General features: G+C 42.7%; 1 protein-coding gene across 1 annotated transcript; it reads right to left on the minus strand.

Moving 5' to 3' along the window:
- Window positions 1–6,647: 6,647 nt before the first annotated feature.
- Window positions 6,648–20,076, minus strand: egln2 (egl-9 family hypoxia-inducible factor 2). The gene is made up of 6 exons (XM_061073224.1): window positions 19,745–20,076; window positions 17,827–19,248; window positions 9,364–9,483; window positions 8,871–9,007; window positions 7,308–7,375; window positions 6,648–7,199 (listed from the first exon to the last, which is right to left on the minus strand). The coding sequence occupies exons 2-6, from the start codon at window positions 19,054–19,056 to the stop codon at window positions 7,147–7,149; spliced, it is 1,608 nt and encodes a 535-aa protein (XP_060929207.1). The 5' UTR covers window positions 19,057–19,248; window positions 19,745–20,076; the 3' UTR covers window positions 6,648–7,146.
- Between the last annotated feature and the right edge of the window lie 1,333 nt (window positions 20,077–21,409).

Raw genomic sequence — 21,409 nt, forward strand, 5'->3', positions numbered from 1 at the left:
ACAGACACACTCAGATCCAAGTATAAAGTCTGCCCAGCCAGCCATCAGTAACTATGTCTGTCATGCCGGCACACACAGGCATGGCCTTTATATACACACAGTGCAGTAAATGTGAATGCAGGTAAAACATCTGCCTGGTCAGATCTCATATGGTTCACTAATATACTCCCATAAAGATACACACACACACACACACACACACACACACACACACACACACACACACACACACACACACACACACACACACACACACACACACACACACACAGGCAAATACAATCTTAGCACATGCAGCTGTGTGTGCTTCTTAAATACATAAGGAGACAGTGTATTGATTTGACTACAAATCTATAGCCCAGCAGGTCAGAAACCTTCTTTTTATTCTGAGACATGCTGGGCAGGAGATCCATCACCATGGCAACCACATGTGTGACCTTGGAATAGAGGACGTGTTAAAGTCACACATATACAGAATTTATTCTGAGCATGCAAACAGAATCCTGCTATTTAGGAAGAGCTAAATCAGAGTTGCAGGTTTATTTATTTATTTCTCAGCAGTGACTTGTTTGTCTCTCTACAGCAGGATGTGATTATGGTTTGGCTGTGGAAGGATGATGAGAGCAAACGAAGGGCATGGGGAACACAGTGTTCCTTTGGTGGAACATTCAGAAAGAAGACAAACAGAATTCCACCATAATTTGCCACTGATATCTTGAAATCTAAATACTTGGATCACAGTGCATGCCAATTGAAGAATATAACCAGACACGTGTCTTGAAAGGCCTTACATTTACAAGTGCCTTGTTTAGTTGGAAGAAAAACTAAGCTCATTTACTTGATTATACACAGCTGTACCATACCGTTGACTCTATTTAACGCAGTAAAATTACAAAAGTATTAAAAAATATATCATGAGTAGCCTACTCCAGCCCAGGAAAACCAGCCATTATACAGAATTCCCCATTACAAAATAATGCCACAGAAGTTGTTAGATTATAATTATTGAGTAAATCCCATTAATATGGCATTTTTTTAAAAATATGGGCCTAATTCGGACTGGTTTGTATTCTGCAGGGCTCCAAAAAGTCTAATCTTAGTTTAATTTATTTGTTGATTATATTTAATGTATTTAATCGCAATCAACAAAGTAATTATTATCCAATGTTAACAGTTAAGAGTTCAATATTGTCCTCTGAATTGTAGTGGAGTACGATTTATAAAATTATAAAGTAGCAGAAATTTAAATTATTGAGAGAAGTACTGATATAATGACATTGATTTGACTTCAGTGATTGTCAATAAATTGGACACATGTCTGCAAGAATTCAAACAATGGATGACTTCTAATTCCTTCCTTTGAAATGTAGAAACAGACTGAACTGCTTGTTCTTGGTCCAAAGCAGATTAGAAATAAACTCATTGAACGGAGACAATTCCACAATCTTACAAAGCCCCATTATTAGAAATCTGGGGGTTTCAGAGGGGCCCGACTACACACATCCAACAAAAAAATCTATATGTGGTCTTTGATTACACACGTTATTCACATGATTCCTTTCAACAGCACAGAGGTCATCCAGGAAAGAAATGAAATGGTTTACATGAACTTTCACTTATGTCCATATGTGAGACCCCAAGGGGGAATGGATGTAATGGAAGACAAGAAAACAGCCAGATGCAGAGGAAGAACAAAGTATAGGTTGATGAAGAGAAAGGTCAGCAATACTCATGTTATAATACATATTTGTAAGTGTGATCAGGTGAATGTCAGCAGCTCCAGACGGACACATGCCAGCCATGATACACCAAGATCATCAAGGCGAAGCTGAAGCCAGACATCAAATTTCCTGAGCGAGGGGCTGCTCTTGTGTGTGTGTGTGTGTGTGTGTGTGTGTGTGTGTGTGTGTGTGTGTGTGTGTGTGTGTGTATGTGTGTGTTTGTGTGTGTGTGTAAGATCACTCAGTACAAAGCAAACTACTCCAAGTCCAAACCTCTACCAAAGCCCAACAGTCCCCTTATGAAACCACATTTAAATTCACTCATCATGATCCATAAATTATCATTTCTGAAATCAAGGAAAATGTAGAAAGGCATCCTATCTTGCTTTCCTATGTTAAAGAAAGTGAAAAAAATCCACATCAAAATGTAGTTCCGCTTGCTTAATAACAGACAAACAGAGGTAACTAAGCACCAGAAACTCTGAGCCCTCTGGATGAACCGAATGTTGCAAAACAAACAGTGGGAGTGACATAATGAGACAGAACAGGAAAGGTGACTCAAATCCTCATTTACCTACAGGATGTTGTGGTACAGAAAATTCAACGAGAGTATATAAATAATGATTTTTTTTTTTTAAATGTGACTTCTGCCTTGATTTTGTGTTAAGCAACAGTTGAAGTTAAAAGAGTTAGAAAATGATTGGAAAGGAATGAAAAAGTGGTGCCTGGCGTCAAATAAGTACAGTTTTCCAGCCTGGAGATTATACATAGTTAAAATTATGAAAATGATGTGTTTTCGAGTGGTTTTCTTCAAATGAAAGTCATTGTCTATATGCCATCAAATTTCGCAGTTGTTGTTTTCGTGTGAGTCAAGCTTCATTTAAATTCCCAGGTCACTGGAGGAAGTGCAGCAGGAGAACAGATCTGTTGTCTCAGCGCACACAACATAAATTTGACATCCACTGCACATCATTGGCATTTTGGTCGCTGCTGTCTTTGCTTTGAGGTTGTGATATATTTGCTATTTCCTCAATAAAGACAAAAATGTGCACTCATCATCCAGATCGGTCACACATAAAAACACTCACACAGCTCACACAGACAGAAAAACAAAAGGATTCCACTTATTAATCTCACTTTCAGAGAAAACTGTCGTGCCTGTGTTTTGTTTGGTACACGTTCACCATGTGTTTCTGTACTGCAACATGTCTTCTTGTCTGAACGCAACATTGCATCAGGAATTCAAGGAGGAGTCGTACTTTAATTTGCATTACAGATTTGCATATCTTTTTTGTTTTGCACTGCAGATTTGCTTCACTGTGACGTGAGTGTGACAATAAAAGGCTGTAAAAATACTACACCGATATTGGGTGTGTTTCCATTATTGTTGTTGTGATGACGAGTCAACACAACAACCTCTTCACATGCTCTTAACATAATAGTAACACATCCAATAACGGTGTGTTTCCATTATGTTAAGAGCACATGTTGTTGTGTTGACTTGTCATCACACATGCTGGACGAGCTTTCAGGTGTGTTGGCTTGTGGGTGTTCCACGTCTCATTCATACCTGAGTCTGATGACGCAGTTACAATACAGGGACTTGTGTTCCTTATTAGGACAAACAGGTGAATATGTTGAATGTTCAGGGTCAGGAAAGTAGCAGTTATGGTAAAGGCTAAAGTCAGTTGACAAGAAATTAATGTAAAGTCAATGTGGTGTCCTCTGAAAGCATGGAAACACAACTTAGTGTTTGTGTGTGTGTGTGTGTGTGTGTGTGTTTGTGTGTTTGTGTGTGTGTGTGTGTGTGTGTGTGTGTGTGTGTGTGTGTGTGTGTGTGTGTGTGTGTCTGTCTGTCTGTCTGTCTGTCTGTCTATTTGAGAGAGAAATTATTCTTTCCATATTCCACGCTGACCTCTGGTGGTTAGACAGGACATTACAAGTGGAATTAGCCCTTGACTGATATGACAGAAACCAACCACAGGATGGAGGGAGAAGACAGGAGCAGACAGGTGTTTGCCATGTTACTGCCTGGACCTCTGCTGCCACAGGGACAAGAGTGGATCTAATATCTATCAAACACCAACCAGTCACAAACAGAACCTAATGGAGAGCTCCTGGAGTTCAATCAAACACATGCACCAGACACAAGGCTCTGATTCTCACTCTGCAGCAAAACCACAAGCAGAGGCTTCTCATCATAGTCTCCCTTGTTATTCATGGAGAGTCTGAATCACTGGAACAACACAAGCCACTTTCAGACGTTATGTACAGTTTCCAAATCGGTCAAGACAAGCACCAGGGTCAAATGCTTGGTGGGAGTCGTCTTTATGGACGTACTTTTTTGATTGGACAGCTTATTATTATCGTTTTTATAATTATTGTTTTTAATGAGTATTACTACATTAGTCTTATGTTAGGTCAAATTTGGCTGCTGTTTGAAAGGGGTGACTGAAATTTCAAGGAGCCACCAGAGTTTCTGCAGACTTTCTTCACCTAAGCCCCCTGTATAAAGTCTGCTGAAAGTCCGGAAGAGCCAATGTAAGCCGGTGGAAGGGAAGATGATGTTTCTTACACCCGACAAATGCAAAAATTACAAACTGCAAAGAAAATCCAGACCCAATTCTCAGATGATCCTCCGCAGGACATGTGACTGAAATTGGCTAAATAACTCTTATTCCTACGTAGTCACCGTAGGAAAAGGCCATATGCCATATATAAATAAACAGTCAGACTTGGTTCCTATGTGGCGTATAACTGAGGTTCATTGTTGCTCCCCCACAAAGAGGTGAACATTTTGTCTGAGTTTGTTTATTTGTATGTTCACAGGATTATACAAAAACTACTCAACCAATTATCATGAAATTATGTGGAGCCATGGGGCATGTCCCTTCAAAGAAGCCATTTAATGTTGGTGTGGATCAGTGGTTCCAGATATCTTCTTTTTTTCACTTTCTTTCAGTTTTTACATTTTTTTATTCCTTTCTCAGAGAATAAATAATGGATTCTTATGAGAAAAAAGCTGTCATATTTAGGGGGGCTGATATTTATAACTGCAATTTAAATGTGTTTTCATAAGGGGACTGATGTTCTCATGTCCGCTCAGATCTCCCCCCAGTAATGAGTCACACTCTGTGTACAAAAACATTCAGCTTTAATTAAATACTCCAAATCAAAAAAGAATATGCAAACAATTTCCATTTGTTCTCATTGTTTTAGTTCTATTGCATTTGAATGACCTTATTATCCACAGCATAAAAGGCGTTAATCAACATTTAAGTTATATATATTGTTTTCTATCATTCACACATTGCAAACAATAAAGTGCTTTTTTTGTTTTTAAAGATAACCTCCTCTTTAACCAATCAAACATACACTGAGTCAATACCTGCGACCCTCTTCAAGACAGTGGACTTCGTCACATACATGTGCAAGGTCACGTTTATACACAAATACTCAATCCCACACATGTGCAGGAAACTGTTTCAACCCTGCAGTAATCATACATGCTTAACTCTGTGCTTTAGAAGTGTAAGGTTGATTGAGGTTGTCATTCTGATAAGTACTGTTTAGTAGAATGTTGTCATGTTTGTTCCTTTTTTTAAAAATTACCTGTTGTTAACCATCCTTTCTGGGTTTTGACTGGTTATACACACAGTCTCCATCATGTTAAGAGCTGGAGAGAGCCAAGCTAAATCTCCGTACAGGCATGTTCACAGACACAAGCCTACAGACACTCATCAAACCCTGTTTTGACCCCTGTCGGTGGGCAGTTCACCTCTTGTCTCGAGTGTGAGACGTGTGTTTCAGGCAAACAGGAAGCGCTACACACCAAGGATGTAGAAAAGCTTTGGCTACATCCATATTACTACATTTTCTTCAATTTAAAACAAACCCGGTCTGCAAGAGCGTTTTGGCTCCGTATCGCTTTTCATGCTCGTCGATCATAACAAGTGCATCACATGACCAGTCGCGTATATTGAGCATGAATCTGTGCTGCAGATTGCACGATTAATAGCTCATCTCTTACATGTTAAGCATCACTATAAAATGCAGAATTTAGCTGTTAGCAAAGATAACAGGGGTCAGCTACGCTCGTAATTGATTATCCATATTGCGTTCTCCACATGAGGCTAATGCAGATTGTTTTAATCAGTGAAGGCAATGTCGTGACCAGAAATACCCAATCAGCAGGCGGCTGTGAGTGTCTACGCCATAATTACCAAACATCCCCATGCCCGCCTGTCCAGACAAAAACGCAGAACTGGAGTTTTCAAACTAAAACGGGGCCAGCAGAGTTTCCGGACGTTTTGTTTTAGCAGCTCGAAGTAAAAAATAGTATTGTGGATGTTTCCTTTGTGTAGATAAGGTTCAGTCTTAAAGTTGTTGCCACCACTGAATCTCTCATGCTTTATTCTCAGGGTTTCAGTGGCACATTTTGAGGCTGATGCAAAAGTTTTTTGTCTATTGTCAAACAGATGTTGTAATAAAGTCCTGAAACCAATCATGGAATATAATTGCTGTGCTATACAGAGTACAATCTAAGTGTAAAGTTATACTCATGCTGATTATAAAACTGTGAGTACGTCCCTGAAATGTTCGGGATTCGTGCTTGAGCTAGGACTGACATCATGGTGGCGCTCATGAGAATGATTTGATGCTTTGTGGGTGACTTCCTTCTCTCTGTCTTCACACTGACCACACACACACACACACACACACACACACACACACACACACACACACACACACACACACACACACACACACACACACACACACACACACACACACACACACACACACACACACACACACACACACACACACACACACACACACACACACACACACACACACACACACACACACACACACACACACACACACACACACAGTCCCAAATCATGAGACAAGGGGACCAAATCACAGTAAGGGAGAAACAAGTCTTTCACATACAACTTCATAGATTACGACTTCTTTCACCCCCTGTTCTCTGATGGATCATTTATGCATCTTGTGTTTGAATTGAAACTGACACTAGAGCAGAGTAAAACATAAAAAGTCACATAGCTGATAACAGAACAGGCAAAACCCCGACGAAATGCAATCAAGGAGTCCTTTTTTTCAGTTTCTTGTCTTCATGGATGATTCAGTGAGGCTGAGCCAGTTATGACGATGCGTCATTCACCTTTACCACGATCCAATCCAGTGCGTTGTGCTCTGTATCTGCCGTAACTTTGATCAGCAGCAGGCCAATCAAATGGCAGGAAAACATGGATCTGAGAGCTGAAGTTGTTCAGAGTGGCCTGGAGCTGCAGAGTCGACTGACAGTTTAGCAGCGTCTCCCTTTTACCATCACAACGTCCATCAGCGGTTTTGGAAGGCACATAACGTTTCAGAGTGCTCTCCACCAAACAGATGTCTATGTCCTGTTGTTTTGAGTGACAGGCACTTGAACACCTTTCTGTCCCGTTGCTATGGATACAAGCAATAAACAAAGAGCTTATCAGTCACATTCAATAAGAAGTTGTAGCAAGTATAAGAGTGAAATGGAAGTAAAACTATGACTGTGAAGAAGCTTACCTAATAAGTATTTCTCTTTTGCCTCTGCTCTCTCTTTGGCATCAAAGTACCAGACTGTGATGGCATAGCTGTAACACACAAGAGGAGGGATGGAAACAAGATTAAGAGTTAGCATCTTTTGTGGATTCATGATATAATTCTTGACTGGAAGTTTTTTTGTTTTGCTGTGTAAGATAATGTAAGGGTTTCAGTTTAGTTTCCCTTGCAGTTTTTAGACTAATTGCTCTGATCATTAAAGGAAATATATTGTGGTTTTTCAGATTTCCCATTTCCGCTTGTGTATTACAGGTTATTTATATGTAAAAGTTAAAAAACATTGTTCCAGAAAATCCTAAAAGCCTCGTCAGTAGCTTGGCTGATACTTCCTAATGATTGTGATGTATTGTGACATCACAATATCCCACATTGGCCTAATGCGAGCATAGTGGCTAGACCGACATTTATTACACATGCTGGAAGCGCTTGACCAATCATAACAGAGTGGGCCAGCAGGCCAATCAGTGCAGACTGGACTTTATCAGTAGGTCAGAGTCTTAAAGAGAGGGGAGCTAAAATCCAGTGTTTCAGACAGAGGCTGAAAAGAGGAGGTACATTCAAATTATGATCCTGAATATGAGCATAATATGTCTCCTTTAAAATTGAGATCCACAGATATTTCTGTAGAGAAATGGTTCTGCTGTTGAGCCGAATAAGGACCAGGCATTTTTCTAATGACTTGTCTGTTTGAGAAAATGTGTCCATCTTTGTTATTCTGCTAAACTAATGTTAAAATGATCTGTAAATTTAAATAAGAGTTATCAGGAAATAACATCTATCCCAAACAAACTGATCATTATATCCCCTCTATATATTCCAGGAGGGAAAGAAAATAAATGCAATCATAGTAATTACATTTTACATGTATATACAGTATATGGCTGTTGGATTTTTATAAATGTAGAAAATGTAAACCTAAATAGAGATTATGGACAAAATATCTAAAGCACATTATTTTTAAAGCAACATGTCAGACAACAGTTTAAAAAAAACATGTCTTGTCGTTGAGCGAACAGCAAACTGTCTGGGACAGTAAATCTCTCAGGCAGCAGACAGTTAATTCCTGCAGTCTCTCGTCTCTCCTGTGGGGCTGTGTTGTTTATTCCTGTCTCTGTGCCTCTTCAGCACGAGTCGTGCAATCGAACCTTCCTCCCCTCTCCCTCCCAACATCCCCCGCAGGAAACACATACTTCCTGCCTGCAGCCCCACCTCGCCCCCCAGCAGTCAGGACGGGAGGGGAGAGGAGATGCCGGAGCGAAAGGACATGCGTCCTCAACGGACTGCTAAGGTTTGTAATGTAACTGATGGTACGTTCCCAAGTACTTATAACAGTCTGTTAATGTGAAGAGCAGGTTTATCACAGAGAAATTATATACAAGTGGAGATCCTTGTTTCTCTACAATACGACAGTCAAAATCAATTCTAATTCTACCTCCTTTTAACCGGTTTAATTTAGAAGAATGCCAGAGTGTGTGCTTGTCTATCTGGTTGTGTTGCAGTGTCCTGATGTATAGACAGGTTACTAACCGAGTGGCGTAGGCCGGCTTGACTTCATGCGGGTTCCTGCGGTCGGACCAGAAGATGAGCAGTCGGTCAAACAGAGGTTCGATGTTGGCGACCACATTTTTACCTTCAGGGTAGATCTGCAACAACCCTCCTTGTTTCTACAAAGGCAAATACACACAAAACACACAACAGGGTCAGCAATACGGAATTGTTTTGTTCTTCCCCGGGGATGAGAATGTGTATTTTATTTTAATTTTTCTTGTGCCACTGAAGATTTTAATCGATTTGCTCATGTATAATTTAACCAAATGGCTTTAAGATTCTCTGAGCTATTAGTTGCACTGAAAAGAATATAAAGTGATATAATTTCAGATGCACATTTAAACCTATGATGTCCTCAGGTGTTTTAAGCCTGCAATGATCCACATTTATAAAAATATTAATAAATAATATAAATAATTATCATATGTATAAATATAAATGTAAATTAAACTGATATTGATAATAAACTTACCTTCACATCCCAGTTCTTGTTAAGATAGTAGATACATGTGATGCAGCGACCGTCACCGTTAGGATTGTCAACATGGCGGACATACCCTGCCCCGTTACCCGGGTAACATGCAACCATGGCCTAAAAACAGAAGAAATGGGAACATTAATTGTGCATTTGAGAAATTCTGACCATTCAAATACATTTCATAGAGCACAACAAAAGCTGTTTTGACCACAAGAATTAAGTTATTAATCATCTTTACCGGAGGACTCTGATGAGAAAGCAAAGTGCGAGCAATGAGCAGTAAAGAGCTACAGGTGACCAATCAGAAATTAGAACGATATGGCTAAATATTACACTAAGATTAAATAATGTCTCGTCAGTCAATATTGATAATTTTCCCTATGATGTCACATTATCATTCCTTTCTGAGCGAAGGTTGTGGTTTTAGCCTCTAAATCTTTATGAGCAGATAATGACAATCGTTCAAAACCTTTTACAAATCTGAGGGAGATCAATGATTTGTTATATCTCCTCACTGTGTTGACATAATGCATAAGCAATGTATTGATGAAAATATAGATTGCACAAATTATTTATATTGTTGTATTGCCCAACCCTAATTAGAATCTCAGTCAGCACAAGGAAGATACAAGATTTAATTTCTGTAACTGTCTGGTTTACATTTCTTCTTTCATCAAACCATCTCTTGCCATTTTGCTTCCCCACTACTCCACAGCAGACTCTTTCCCCAGGTAAACTTCTCGTCTACTCAGCATCACATTCCATAATGTGATTTGTGACACACACACACCAGAGGAAGCAGCAGAGAAATACGTCAGCGTTCAACTCCGGCTACGTAACGATCTGCAGATATCGTCCTGTATCCATGTTCAAACATGGGCCTGGCGCTGGTATTTCCCCTGCTTGACGTCTGCGTGCTGGAGGCTGAGATGTGGGAGTGTGTGTGAGTCTGAACCACAGGAACATGCTGGTGTTCCAGGCTCAGAGCAAGAAAGGTGGACAGCTGATTCCTTCACAGACTGACATCAGCCTGAGAGAGATGGGAGGATACTGTCCCTGTCTTGACTTATATTGTTCTGCTTGGGAAGTAAAGGTTACAGCATCAGACCTGAGAGCATCACTTCAGCTCAGCTCTGGGACACTAACTCATCACTAACAGGTTCTGCTCTGCTGCGCTATCGATTTAACTCGTCTCAAACCATCATTTAAGCTCTGGTACGACACTGTGAGAGTCTGAACCCCCCCGAGGACAGCAAAGAGCGCTCCTCACACAGATTTCGGAGACAAACGCTCCTGTCCCTGTGTTGTTTGTGGAATAAAAGTGACCGGTCAGTTTTGTTTGGCTGCATTCAGAGGTTGCACTGCACCTCCTCCCCCTCCTCCTCCTCCTCTCCTCCCTCCTCATTCACAGTCAGGCAAGTTTGGTCAGATAGCTTGTGACTCTGCTCAGTCGCCATTGTCGGCTCTCATTATTGACCAACGCTTGCAGTCAGAGCTCGTTAACCTCGGGACCTTTTTCTGCTCTGGGCTTCAGCTGAAAACCAGACGTGTTGTGTCATAATGAACATTTCAGCACACACAGAGAAAAATGGAGAGAAATATGTGTACGTGCATAATGATCATTAGAAACGTCTATATAATCTATATGATTTGATTTCTAGTGATTAGAGGTTGTCATTTTCTGTAGAAGTTGTATCTTGTGCAAGCACCCAGGAACACACATAATAACCATGTGCATGTGTACAATTCCATAGTTGTAACTGAAAAGAAAAGCAGCAGTGCTCAACACAAAGCAAAGAAGGCGACAGTGAGCTAAGAAAGTCGAATGTTAATAAGCTATTTCAGAATCTTTCAAAATGGGGGTACCTTCTGTTCACCTTGTAGAATGAGCGCCACTTATTGAAATAAGGAAGCTTAACCCTCCTGCAGCCGCAGGATCAGTTTGAATCTGGTTCTTTGCTGCCTGTCATCACTCTCTGTCAAATGTTCACACTTACAATGTCCGATCAATAAAAGCTAAAACGCCCAAAGAATATCTTAATAAGAAAAACATTCTCTCAGGAATTGGCTTTGCAAATGTCTTACGAGGTTGGCAATGCACCCAACACGTTTTTTTTACCCCTCACAGATGCATACAATGCATTTTGATTGAATTTGAATTCAAAATGACAAAGACCAATAATGCAAAATATATCTCAGTACACTGGAGACAGACGTGGAGTGGTGGACACTTCATTATTTGACTCTGAGACACTGCGAATGAATGAACGAGATGAATCTTTGTTTAAGTTGAAATAAAATGTTGGATGTGTACATGGTAGAGAAAAAAAAAGAGATTGATTTTATCCTCACATTTAAAGATGAGATTATTTTGTTTAAATATTTTGGTTCATGTGTTCTGTTCATATTCAAGGAGGAGTTTTCCCAGCAAGTAGATTTTTTTGTACAGACTGTAAACGGCAAATGCAATTTCAGACAGTTGATATGTTCTGTGCCACACAGCTCAACCCTAGCTTGCAGCATAAACACACACACACACACACACACACACACACACACACACACACACACACACACACACACACACACACACACACACACACACACACACACACACACACACACACACACACACACACACACACACACACACAAAATGTCTCTGTCAAAGCTTACACAAGACAGACATATAATTTAGGACAATTATGAGATTTGTTCTAAATCAGAAATATCATTTCATAAACACCCACACAGTTTCACTCCCCTTCACACACACAGAAACAGAGCGTGACACAGCACGTCTTGAATCCTATCTGCCATGTCTGTCGTTTCAGCTCTTCTCCCTCCTTCATCTCTGCTGAGATCTTTGCCCACAGTACGTTCAAGTCTAATTGGCACCGACCTCCTGTCTGCCAGGCACCGGAATTAACGGCCTAATGGCAGCGCCGGGGCAGATACCCGCACTGTCAAGGTGATGGCCCTGGAGCGCAGAACAAAAAACAAACGCCAATGCTGCACACATCTTCTGATAAGAGGGATGATGGTGAAGAAAAGAGAGTGGGTTGATAAGGCTGAACAAATACAGGCACTGGAAGGAGTGAGAAGGAGCATAGGAGAGTGTGCGGGAAGGAGCAGGGGTTAGAACAGAGATGAGGATGTTCCTGGTGAACTGTAATGATGGAAGACAGATAGAAAAAACGGTGGAAACTTGAAACCTATAAGGAAACGGGTTAATAGCTCTTACAAAGTCATATTGGCATGGCAATCATACAAACGACTGATACAGAGATTTAAGTTGAAGCAGACATAAGGTCTTTGAGAGCTATAGCCCCTTTAAAGGTATAATGATGGTTATTTTTTTCTGAAACACTTTTATCTTGCTTGTTGAAATCGTCTCCGTATCCAGAAAGCCATAATAGCCAAAAAATAATTGTATTGGTTGTATTCATTCAAACTGTCGCCTGCTCTTGCTAGCTTGTCCAGGATTACCAATCCTAGATTGAGGTCACTAAATCATATATTATAGCTTTAACTAGAATGGCAATTTCCCCCTGCAGAGGCCCAGCAGTCCCCTTAAATCAACCAGCACAAAACTTCACAAACTCATATATATCAGTTCCTTAAATTAAAATGTCCCCTTTAAGATCCATGAACATTTATTTCGAAATCCATGCCCTATGTTGCAATGTTCAAGAAAAAAGATATTCTGGATCCACCCCCATATCTGGATCAGACCCTGGATATGACTAACACCCAATCTTTCCATCAAGTTTTGTGTAAATCCATCCAGTAGTTTTTCTGTAATCCTTATAAACAAAAGCACTGTGATCAAAATGCATCAGGAGGAACAGAGGATGCCCCTAAACAGAACGTCTGTGGGAAGCAGAGGCATTTACGAGTCAGTTAAATGTGCAGCTTAAGGGCTTCAATAAGAAAAGACTTTAAGAGTTCAAAGATTTCAGAAGTCATCAATATGACCCGAATAAGACAACGAGACAAAACAGTATTTTCCTCAGGCGACAACTAAAAGTCTCATAATGAAATACCACAGCCCTGAGAGATCCTGGTTTATTGTAAACTTGCAAAGTCAGTGAGGCAAAGACCTTCTCTCAGGATGATTCAGCACAACAGGCGTTTACCATCTCTGGGGTTGAAAGCAGCTGAGTCACTTATTGTGTCATCTTTTTTCCACAGCTGATTAGTCATAAGCGACCTGGACGACAGGGTGTGACCAAACTAAAGATCAGCGATTATTAAGCAAGGGTGATAAAGGTCTCGATGATTGAAACTGAATTATGAAGAAAACGCATCGTCACTCCTAGCGTGCATCTGTGCCGACCTTCCTGGTTTGTCAGTGGCCAAACATTCAGCTAGATTCTGCTTCTGTGTGTGTCTGTGTGTGTGACATTCTGAAGTCAAAACCAATACGCCCATTTAAATATTTGCTGGTAATTCCACTGACTAATATAAAACAATATAATATATGGCAGTAATTTCTTATGCGCACATAAAAAAAGTTGGAAAATGTTCTCAGCTCTACCAATGACTCTCATTATGCATGAGTCATCACTGTACGTTAGGCGTTGGTTGTGTGCTCTCTAACATGTTTCCAAAACGAGATTAATGAAATCATCCATTTAGATTAATAGAAAATCTGTATATCCTATATAGATGTACATTAAAGCTTTATATGGGCGTCAATGTCACATAAAAGTGGAAATAAAAATAACACCAAAAGGAAGAGGAGGGGACAAAGACCATGCAGTATATTATACTAACCCTAACCAACCCCGGCAGCTTGGAGAGAATTCAACAAATAAGACACAAATCATGTCATTATATCAACTGGGAAGCAAATATCAACCAGTGATGATTATATGACAGTTTGCATTTTTAAACACTGGGTCTGTTTTACCCTCAACTAAATTAGTACCACAAGGCTACATTTATCTGTCCATCTATCCTGCGCCTCCAGACGAGCTAGCTCCTAGCTCTTCTGCTGTGCTGTATGTGTGTGTGTGTGTGTGTGTGTGTGTGTGTGTGTGTGTGTGTGTTACTATGTGACTTCTGACTCCTGCCTGCGTGGTGGCACTGCCGAGCTCTATGTGGGCCATGTGAGGACACGCCGCTGCAGCAGACATCCTCGCTATGACGAAGCTCCTGCTGCAGCGGCCCTCCTCTCGCTCTTGCTCAACGCCGTCCTCCCACTCCTCGCTCCCTGTCCCCCACCCTCACCTCCTCCTCCACCTCCTCCTTCATGCATCTTATTCCCATCTATGCACAAATACAAGACTTTTCCAACCACCACCTTGCACCGTGTTAACGCTGTTATCATTTCCAGGAAGCAGAACCTTGCTGCCGCTGCAGCCGACTAACAGGAGTTAGAGTCTGGTGGTGAAGCAGTATTTTTGGGTATTGCCTGCCCCTCTCTTTCTCTCTCCATCTCTTTTATACACAATGCGCAGCCCCGTGTTACCAAGGTAACGGCAGGAAAATATTTTGTCCAAGTAGCAAACAAGGGGATTGATAAGACAAAGAAGAAAGGGAGTGAAGTAAGGGATAGGATGGAAAGGAGAAGGAGATTAGATTAAGTGGTATGAAGGGAAATTATGTAACGAAGAAATGAGGTTCAGGGATAATTTTCATTAGACAAAGAGTGGGACGGAAAAGACGCAGTGACCTTCCAGCACACTCCATCGCCGTATCTATCACTCCGCCCGTCTCCTGCACTCCTCCACACGAGAACCCAGCCAGAACATTTTGTACCTTGTAACAGTGAACTTTTTGTAATGTACCAGGGGCAAATCAACTGATCTGGTAGGTAGATAATTGCTGTGTGGTCTTTTAACCTTTTTACCAGGTAATCACACAGTTACTCACCGGCGCCCTGCCAAATAATGAGTGAATGAATAACCGTATCGGCAATTAAACACAACATTGTATCCCGGAGACTAAAACTTTCTATAAAACCAGGACAAACTCATCTTATTATAAAACTGTCAATCACTATTCCCATGCACTTGTCTTGACTGTTTTTAGACCTCATAAGCACCTCTCCAAGTGAAATAACTATAATATGCTTATAATCCACTAAGGCCCCGTCACTCTATGAAACCACATTTAAATTCACTACATCTACAGTTTTATTTAATTTTGCACCAAATGATTTATATATATAATACTAGATTTATTTATGCCTTACAGCTACTCATTATTCTGGGAGAAATCAAGGAAAATGCTGAAAAATATCTTGCAATGTTAAACAAAGTGAAAATTAATTACTGGTTCTGTCTCCTGATCCGCAACCAAATTCAACGGGTTCTTCTTTCGGTCAGGCCCCACCCCCCCTCCACTTAATTCCATGGAGCTCTGTTGAGTGTTTTTTGCGTAACCCGTTTAACTGTAAAACAAACATATGACAGAAACTTGCATCAACACATTTTATATTTAGTTCATCATGATAAACATCATAGCAGCAATAAATCTTTTTTGTCCTCCGGAAAACTTCAGTGGGCAAACGGTTCTACAAACACTCTGTCTAAATGAAAAGTTAGACAGACTTTCCCGGATACTTTCATTTGGGCAGAGCTCCGGCTGCAGCACGACTGTGACATGACAGCAGCACAGTCAGCCCACGTTCATAGCGAAGGCTGCTTATGTGCAGCAGACACCACCGGCCTAAAGCTTATGTAAATGTGTAGACGTGCGGAGAGGGCAAGGTGCTACGTGTGACTTTACACAGACGGGGTGAACAAGGCCGTTGAGACATTACATTAGGAGGAGAGGGGGGGTAATAACTGTGGATGGTTTAATCAATCATTGAACACACAACCTACACATGATCGGAAATAGTTTCAGAGAAATTCAATACATCTGTTAATGAAGGTGTTCTCATTAAATATGAATAAGGGCCGCTCTTCTTTAAAAATAATGGACACATATTTACTCTTCAGCCTCATTAACAGATCCACAGAGCGCTGAGGTAAACCTTGGCTCAAAACAACGTTCACACCATCTACCACTTTTTAAAAGCTTTACTCCAAGCCACACCAATCTGCACCTTCTGGATCTATGCTACTTTAAATCTCGCCTGAACAAGGGGTCTGTGGACACACTGAGGACATGTTGGGTAACTGTCTAGCCGGCCATGTAATGGTTAACTCGTGGCTGATAGGGAGACAGGCCATGAAAGTAGCGTAGATCCCGAAAAACTAAATTGTACTTAAAAAAAATACAGAGCCACTCACACACGGAAAGACACTGAGCGACAGGTAGAAGGCTTTTTAAATTCTGTATCCGTGTGTTGTTTGCCAATTTTCCTCCTAACTGGTTCTTCATGTTACAGGGGAAAGTGGGAGGTGGTACAAAAAGATTCAGGATGGAGATTAAACCAGACTGTGTTACCGGGAGGGGTAAGGTGGGGGTGTCTATGTCCTGGACACAAGGTCCACAACTGTTCCCAGGACAGAGGAAACAAAATTCCTGCCAGGTCATCTGCAGACTTCAACAAAAAGGGATTCAAATGGTTTATTCCCTTTAGAGTTTAGAGTGGAGTCTTAACTGGTGTCCAGTGTATGAAACAACCTCCGTACACACAACCTTCATTAAGGGTTAGGGTTAGAAGAAAGCTGTGGTCCAAGAAATAAATGGCCGGGGCAGGTGCTTATGAATGCGGGGACGTACTGCATAATTTAGCCGCAAACTTGTAAATAGACCTAGCAATGCCAACGAAAACAGTATATCATTTTTGTTTCTGGCACATCCTCATTACACAGGCACGAATTAAACTGGGACATCATCGTTTCCCAAAATGTGAAAAGCTGCACTTTAGAGGGCAAATCTCAGTTTGAGAGACTTAAAACGGACGTGAGGGTCAAACGCAGAGGAAAAAGTGTGATTTTGCAAAATATCCACATAAATGCGGACAGAGTCGGAGGTATGTGCTGGTGTGTACATGTGGCTCACATGGCATGGGTTACGAATTAAAGGAAACAAACAAACAAAAACAAACAAGTGCTGTGTGTGTGTGTAAAGGTCAAAGCAGTGGTGGAGAAATTCTGAGTTATATTGATGACAGGGGGAGATACGGACCCAATGTTTTGCTTTTTTCCCTCCTGGGTACAAGTGGTATGAAGGCACAGAGGCAGATCTACATCCGGACCCAGAGCCTGGTGAGAGGGAAGGATCTTCCCACAGCCTCCCTCATGTGCCAGAAACACAGCAGAGCTCATCCCGACATCCTACCTGACGCTCTGCTCACTCTCCCACTGTGGTACAAGTGTATGTGTGTGTGTGTGTGAGTTTGTGTATTTGCCTGCTTGTTGACATTAGAAAGGCAAAGCGGGAGCAGACCAGATAATGACACAACGGGCCACATGCTGAATATTCGATGATGTCGTCAGCCTGACACCGCCTCACCCCCTATCCCCCATGTCCCCACCCTGGGCCTGCTCTCACCTTGGTGCGTCCATTGATGACACAGTCGCCCAGCTGTCCGTTGGCGGCGCTGTACATGACGGCCTCGTCGATGTGAGCCATCAGCGCCGTGATGCTCCTGCAGCCGGGCTCGTGTCCCTCCACCCAGGCGATCTGGTCGCCCCGGATGTTCCCTGAGGGGATGCTCCTCTGGCTCACCAGCTGCCCGCCGCTAAATTTCCCGCTGTGGTTCAGGACGTCCACTTCCTCCAGGACCCTGTCGCCCAGCTGAAGGCCCAGGAAGTTGTCCTTCACACAGATGCCGTAGGACTTCATGCAGGGGACGATGTACTGCTGGGCGATGCGCTCGGCTGACCAGCCGGCCCCCGTGGGAGGTGGGGGGGTCGGGATGCAGTTGGCCTCCCCGGATGAGGTCTGGCTGGGTGGCGAGCCCGAGGAGGCCACCTGGAGTCCATTGTGCTGGTTAGTGTGAAGGGCAGGATGGGTGAAGGGAGACTGGGGGGGGACACAGTGCACACGACTGACAGTCATTGGGTTGCATTGGGAACTGTTGCTGCAGTTGAAGGTGGCTGGGAGTGGGGGGACTGCCCGTCCCACCCTGGGGTCCTCTGCAGATCTGTGGGCCACGCTGCCCTCTGCCAACCACCTCCTCTTTATGTCCAAGTCTCTGGGGCCAAATGCAGGACTCACAGAGCCCCCTGACCCCGGTGACCCCAGTGACCCCACCACCAGCCCATTCACAGTGTCTCCACCCCTCCGTTTCTGCGGTGGCACCTGTCTGACTCTCAGGTCACAGTTCATCCTCTTCATCGCTAACGCGTTCTCCCCCAGGTGGGCTCTGCTGGTGAAGGGGTAACCCAGGTCACCAGTTCCACCCGCAACCCGGTTCATCTGTGGCGGGTAGCGGCTCGGCGTGTGGGCGTGCACGCCTGCGTGGCTGCCCTCCACGGTGGCGGAGGGAGACACCACCCCGGCGCTGTAGAGCGGCACGCCGGTCTTGCACTGCTTGGTCGGCGCGGTGATCCCAGGTGAGTCGGTCTGAGAGGCCAGACCAGCGAGGAGCTCCGCGGCGGTGGGGCTCCCGGCCGCCGGCAAGCAGAAGCCCATGTCCGGGTGCTGGTGGTGGTGCTGGTGCTGGTGGTCCTGGTCCTGGTGGTGGTGCTGCTGGTGCTGCAGATGCTGCGGGACTGAGGCTGCTGATCCGCGGGAGGAGCTCGGGTTTAAAAGGTCCGTGTGTCCCCAGCTCTCCATTTCATCTCGTCATGAGCTGGGTGCGCACGTAGCTCACGTCCTCTCCTCATGTTGTGGCTGAGCAGCGGAGCCACACCGCGGGGGGGAGAAGTTTCATGTCCGAGTCCCGACCCCTCGTGGTCCCCACCGAGTCTCACTCACACCTCTGGAGCAGCTGGATTGTTTCCAAACATCTGGAGGCTGTAGTGAGATCTGCGGAGAGTGAGATGAATCACTTCAGTTCCAAATATAACACAGTAAAACGCCTCTGATGTATGTAAATACAAATACTAAAAACAGATTACAAGTATGAAGGATAAAAAATACCCATATGATATTAAATAAGAGTATTTAATTCAGTCATTTTCAAATTGCAATATTTATTTCGTATTCAAAGCTGATTTTTTAATAATTACGAAAACGAAAGAAAAACTTACTTTTGCTGTATATTTAAACCCACTAATATTAATAGTACAATCATAAAGATTCCTACTTTAAACATACGATTACAGTAACACATTGAAATACTTCTGCTGCATATTGATCACCAACTTAGCAGCTCGGCTCCTTCCTTCCACAACAAGTGATAATGAAATCACACAAAATTATGAATTCAGTTCAAATGCACATTGCAGAATCCGCAGGAAATTGATTTACGTCCCAATAATAAACAATAATCCAGGGGAGATTCCCCAGCTCCGGTTCTTACCTACGAGCGGCTGCAGCGCTGCAAACCCTCCGCGAGCCTACGTGACAGGCTGAGAGTACGCATGCTATTTCCGGGATTGCCCGTACGTGCGTGCGTGTGTGCGTGTGTGTGCGTGGTGTGGTGCGTCCCTTCCAGGTTCCTTGTCGGTTATATATATGATATAGAGGAGGAGGAGGAGGAGGAGGAGGAGGACACCGGGACGCAGGGAGGGAGAGAGACCCCCCGGAGCTACGCGAGGACCCGAGACCACCACACCGCTCTCCCCGGTGTGTCACTGAGAGAGACACGCCGGTTTGTGTCTGTGCTCCTCTCTCCACCTCCTCCTCTCTCTCTTTCTCTTCGCTCCTCCTTCTCCTGTCTCTCTTTCTCTCTCCACTCCCTCCTGTCATTTACAAGCAAACAAGCCACGTGATCACTTCTACTACACACACACTCATAATGGCCCAGCATCAGATTTATTTTCTGGTTTGGATGAAATTGCTTTTCGTGTTTTGGTGCAAAATAGGGTTAGGGTTAGGGTTGTAATGAATAATTGAATATTCGATTTTTCGTCATTAAGAATCCATTCGAATAAAAATCCATGCCTCAGCAAATAATCGATTAATTGTTCAATAACGTTATGACTATTCGAACATGAAAACTCCTGTAAAGTCCCATCCCTAGTGCATAACAAACATATTAAAGGTTTTAACCATAAAATAACCTGTGGTAGCCTTCAGTTGTCATAAGAACTCAAAAGGTGTTTAGTTTGTCCAGTTTGGGCTACTGTAAAAAACATGGCTGCCTCCGTAGAGAGGTAGAAACCCCAATTTGTACAATTTTGATAACACACACAAGTGAAATCATCACTTATATTAAGTATATTCTGACAATAGATCCCTTTCACCTTAATCTTACACACTGGACCTTTAAGTCGAATAAACCAGGGGGGGGAGATAAAGTAAATTGAGAAGCAAGTACTAGAAAGATAAAGACAGGAATCGAAAGTGAAGAGCCAAACAATAAAATGAAAAAAAAGTCAAATATGTGCGATATATTACAGATTGTGCAGAAGATGAGCAAGGAATGGAAGTATTCGATGGTTCGGAGGAGAAAAAGCATCATCATACACGTAGAAGACACCGACGAAGATGAGAAGGGAGTTTGTGGTGATAAGTGTCGTCACTGGTGTGTGTGTGTTGTCAAGAAAGTCGTGATTCGGAGTTAGGATGTTACTTCCTGCTCCGTCTGCTGCTCCACCTCTCGCCTGAGTGTCTGTTGTGAACGCGTCTGTGCTAAAGCAAACTCCGGGTAAAGTCTTGTGTCTATTTCATGCGTCGGCTAAGTTGTTTTTACCTGAATTTAAAAATAAAATGTAATCTTTATTGAACTTTATCCATTTGTATTGAACATGTTGTTTGTATAGTTTTAAGGCATTTATATCAGTGTATTGATGTGTGTACGTTTTGATGTGTCTGTTGCCGAAACCCATGATGTCAGACATATTCCAGCCGGGACACTAATCATTACTTACACTCGACTCATCATTGTCCACATGTATGTTTGGGTAGCAGGAGGAAGTGAGGCAATGTGCTGTGATAAGGCCAGACCAGGGGTTAGGGTGTTGGATTAGCACCTCACCCACAGGGATTAGGCACAGAGAGAATTGACACAAGGTCTGCACGC

The sequence above is a fragment of the Limanda limanda genome, chromosome 6 (assembly GCF_963576545.1).
Source record: "Limanda limanda chromosome 6, fLimLim1.1, whole genome shotgun sequence".
NCBI classification, from domain to species: Eukaryota; Metazoa; Chordata; class Actinopteri; order Pleuronectiformes; family Pleuronectidae; genus Limanda; species Limanda limanda.

What these genes read in the sequence shown, in the direction of transcription:
- egln2 (XM_061073224.1), bottom strand. Translation starts at nt 19,056, where the DNA reads ATGGAGAGCTGGGGACACACGGACCTTTTAAACCCGAGCTCCTCCCGC. An exon ending in AAGCCGGCCTACGCCACTCG is followed by an intron (nt 7,376 to 8,870) that starts GTTAGTAACCTG and finishes TGTGTGTTACAG; the next exon opens with CTATGCCATCACAGTCTGGT. An exon ending in AAAAGAGAAATACTTATTAG is followed by an intron (nt 7,200 to 7,307) that starts GTAAGCTTCTTC and finishes TTGTATCCATAG; the next exon opens with CAACGGGACAGAAAGGTGTT.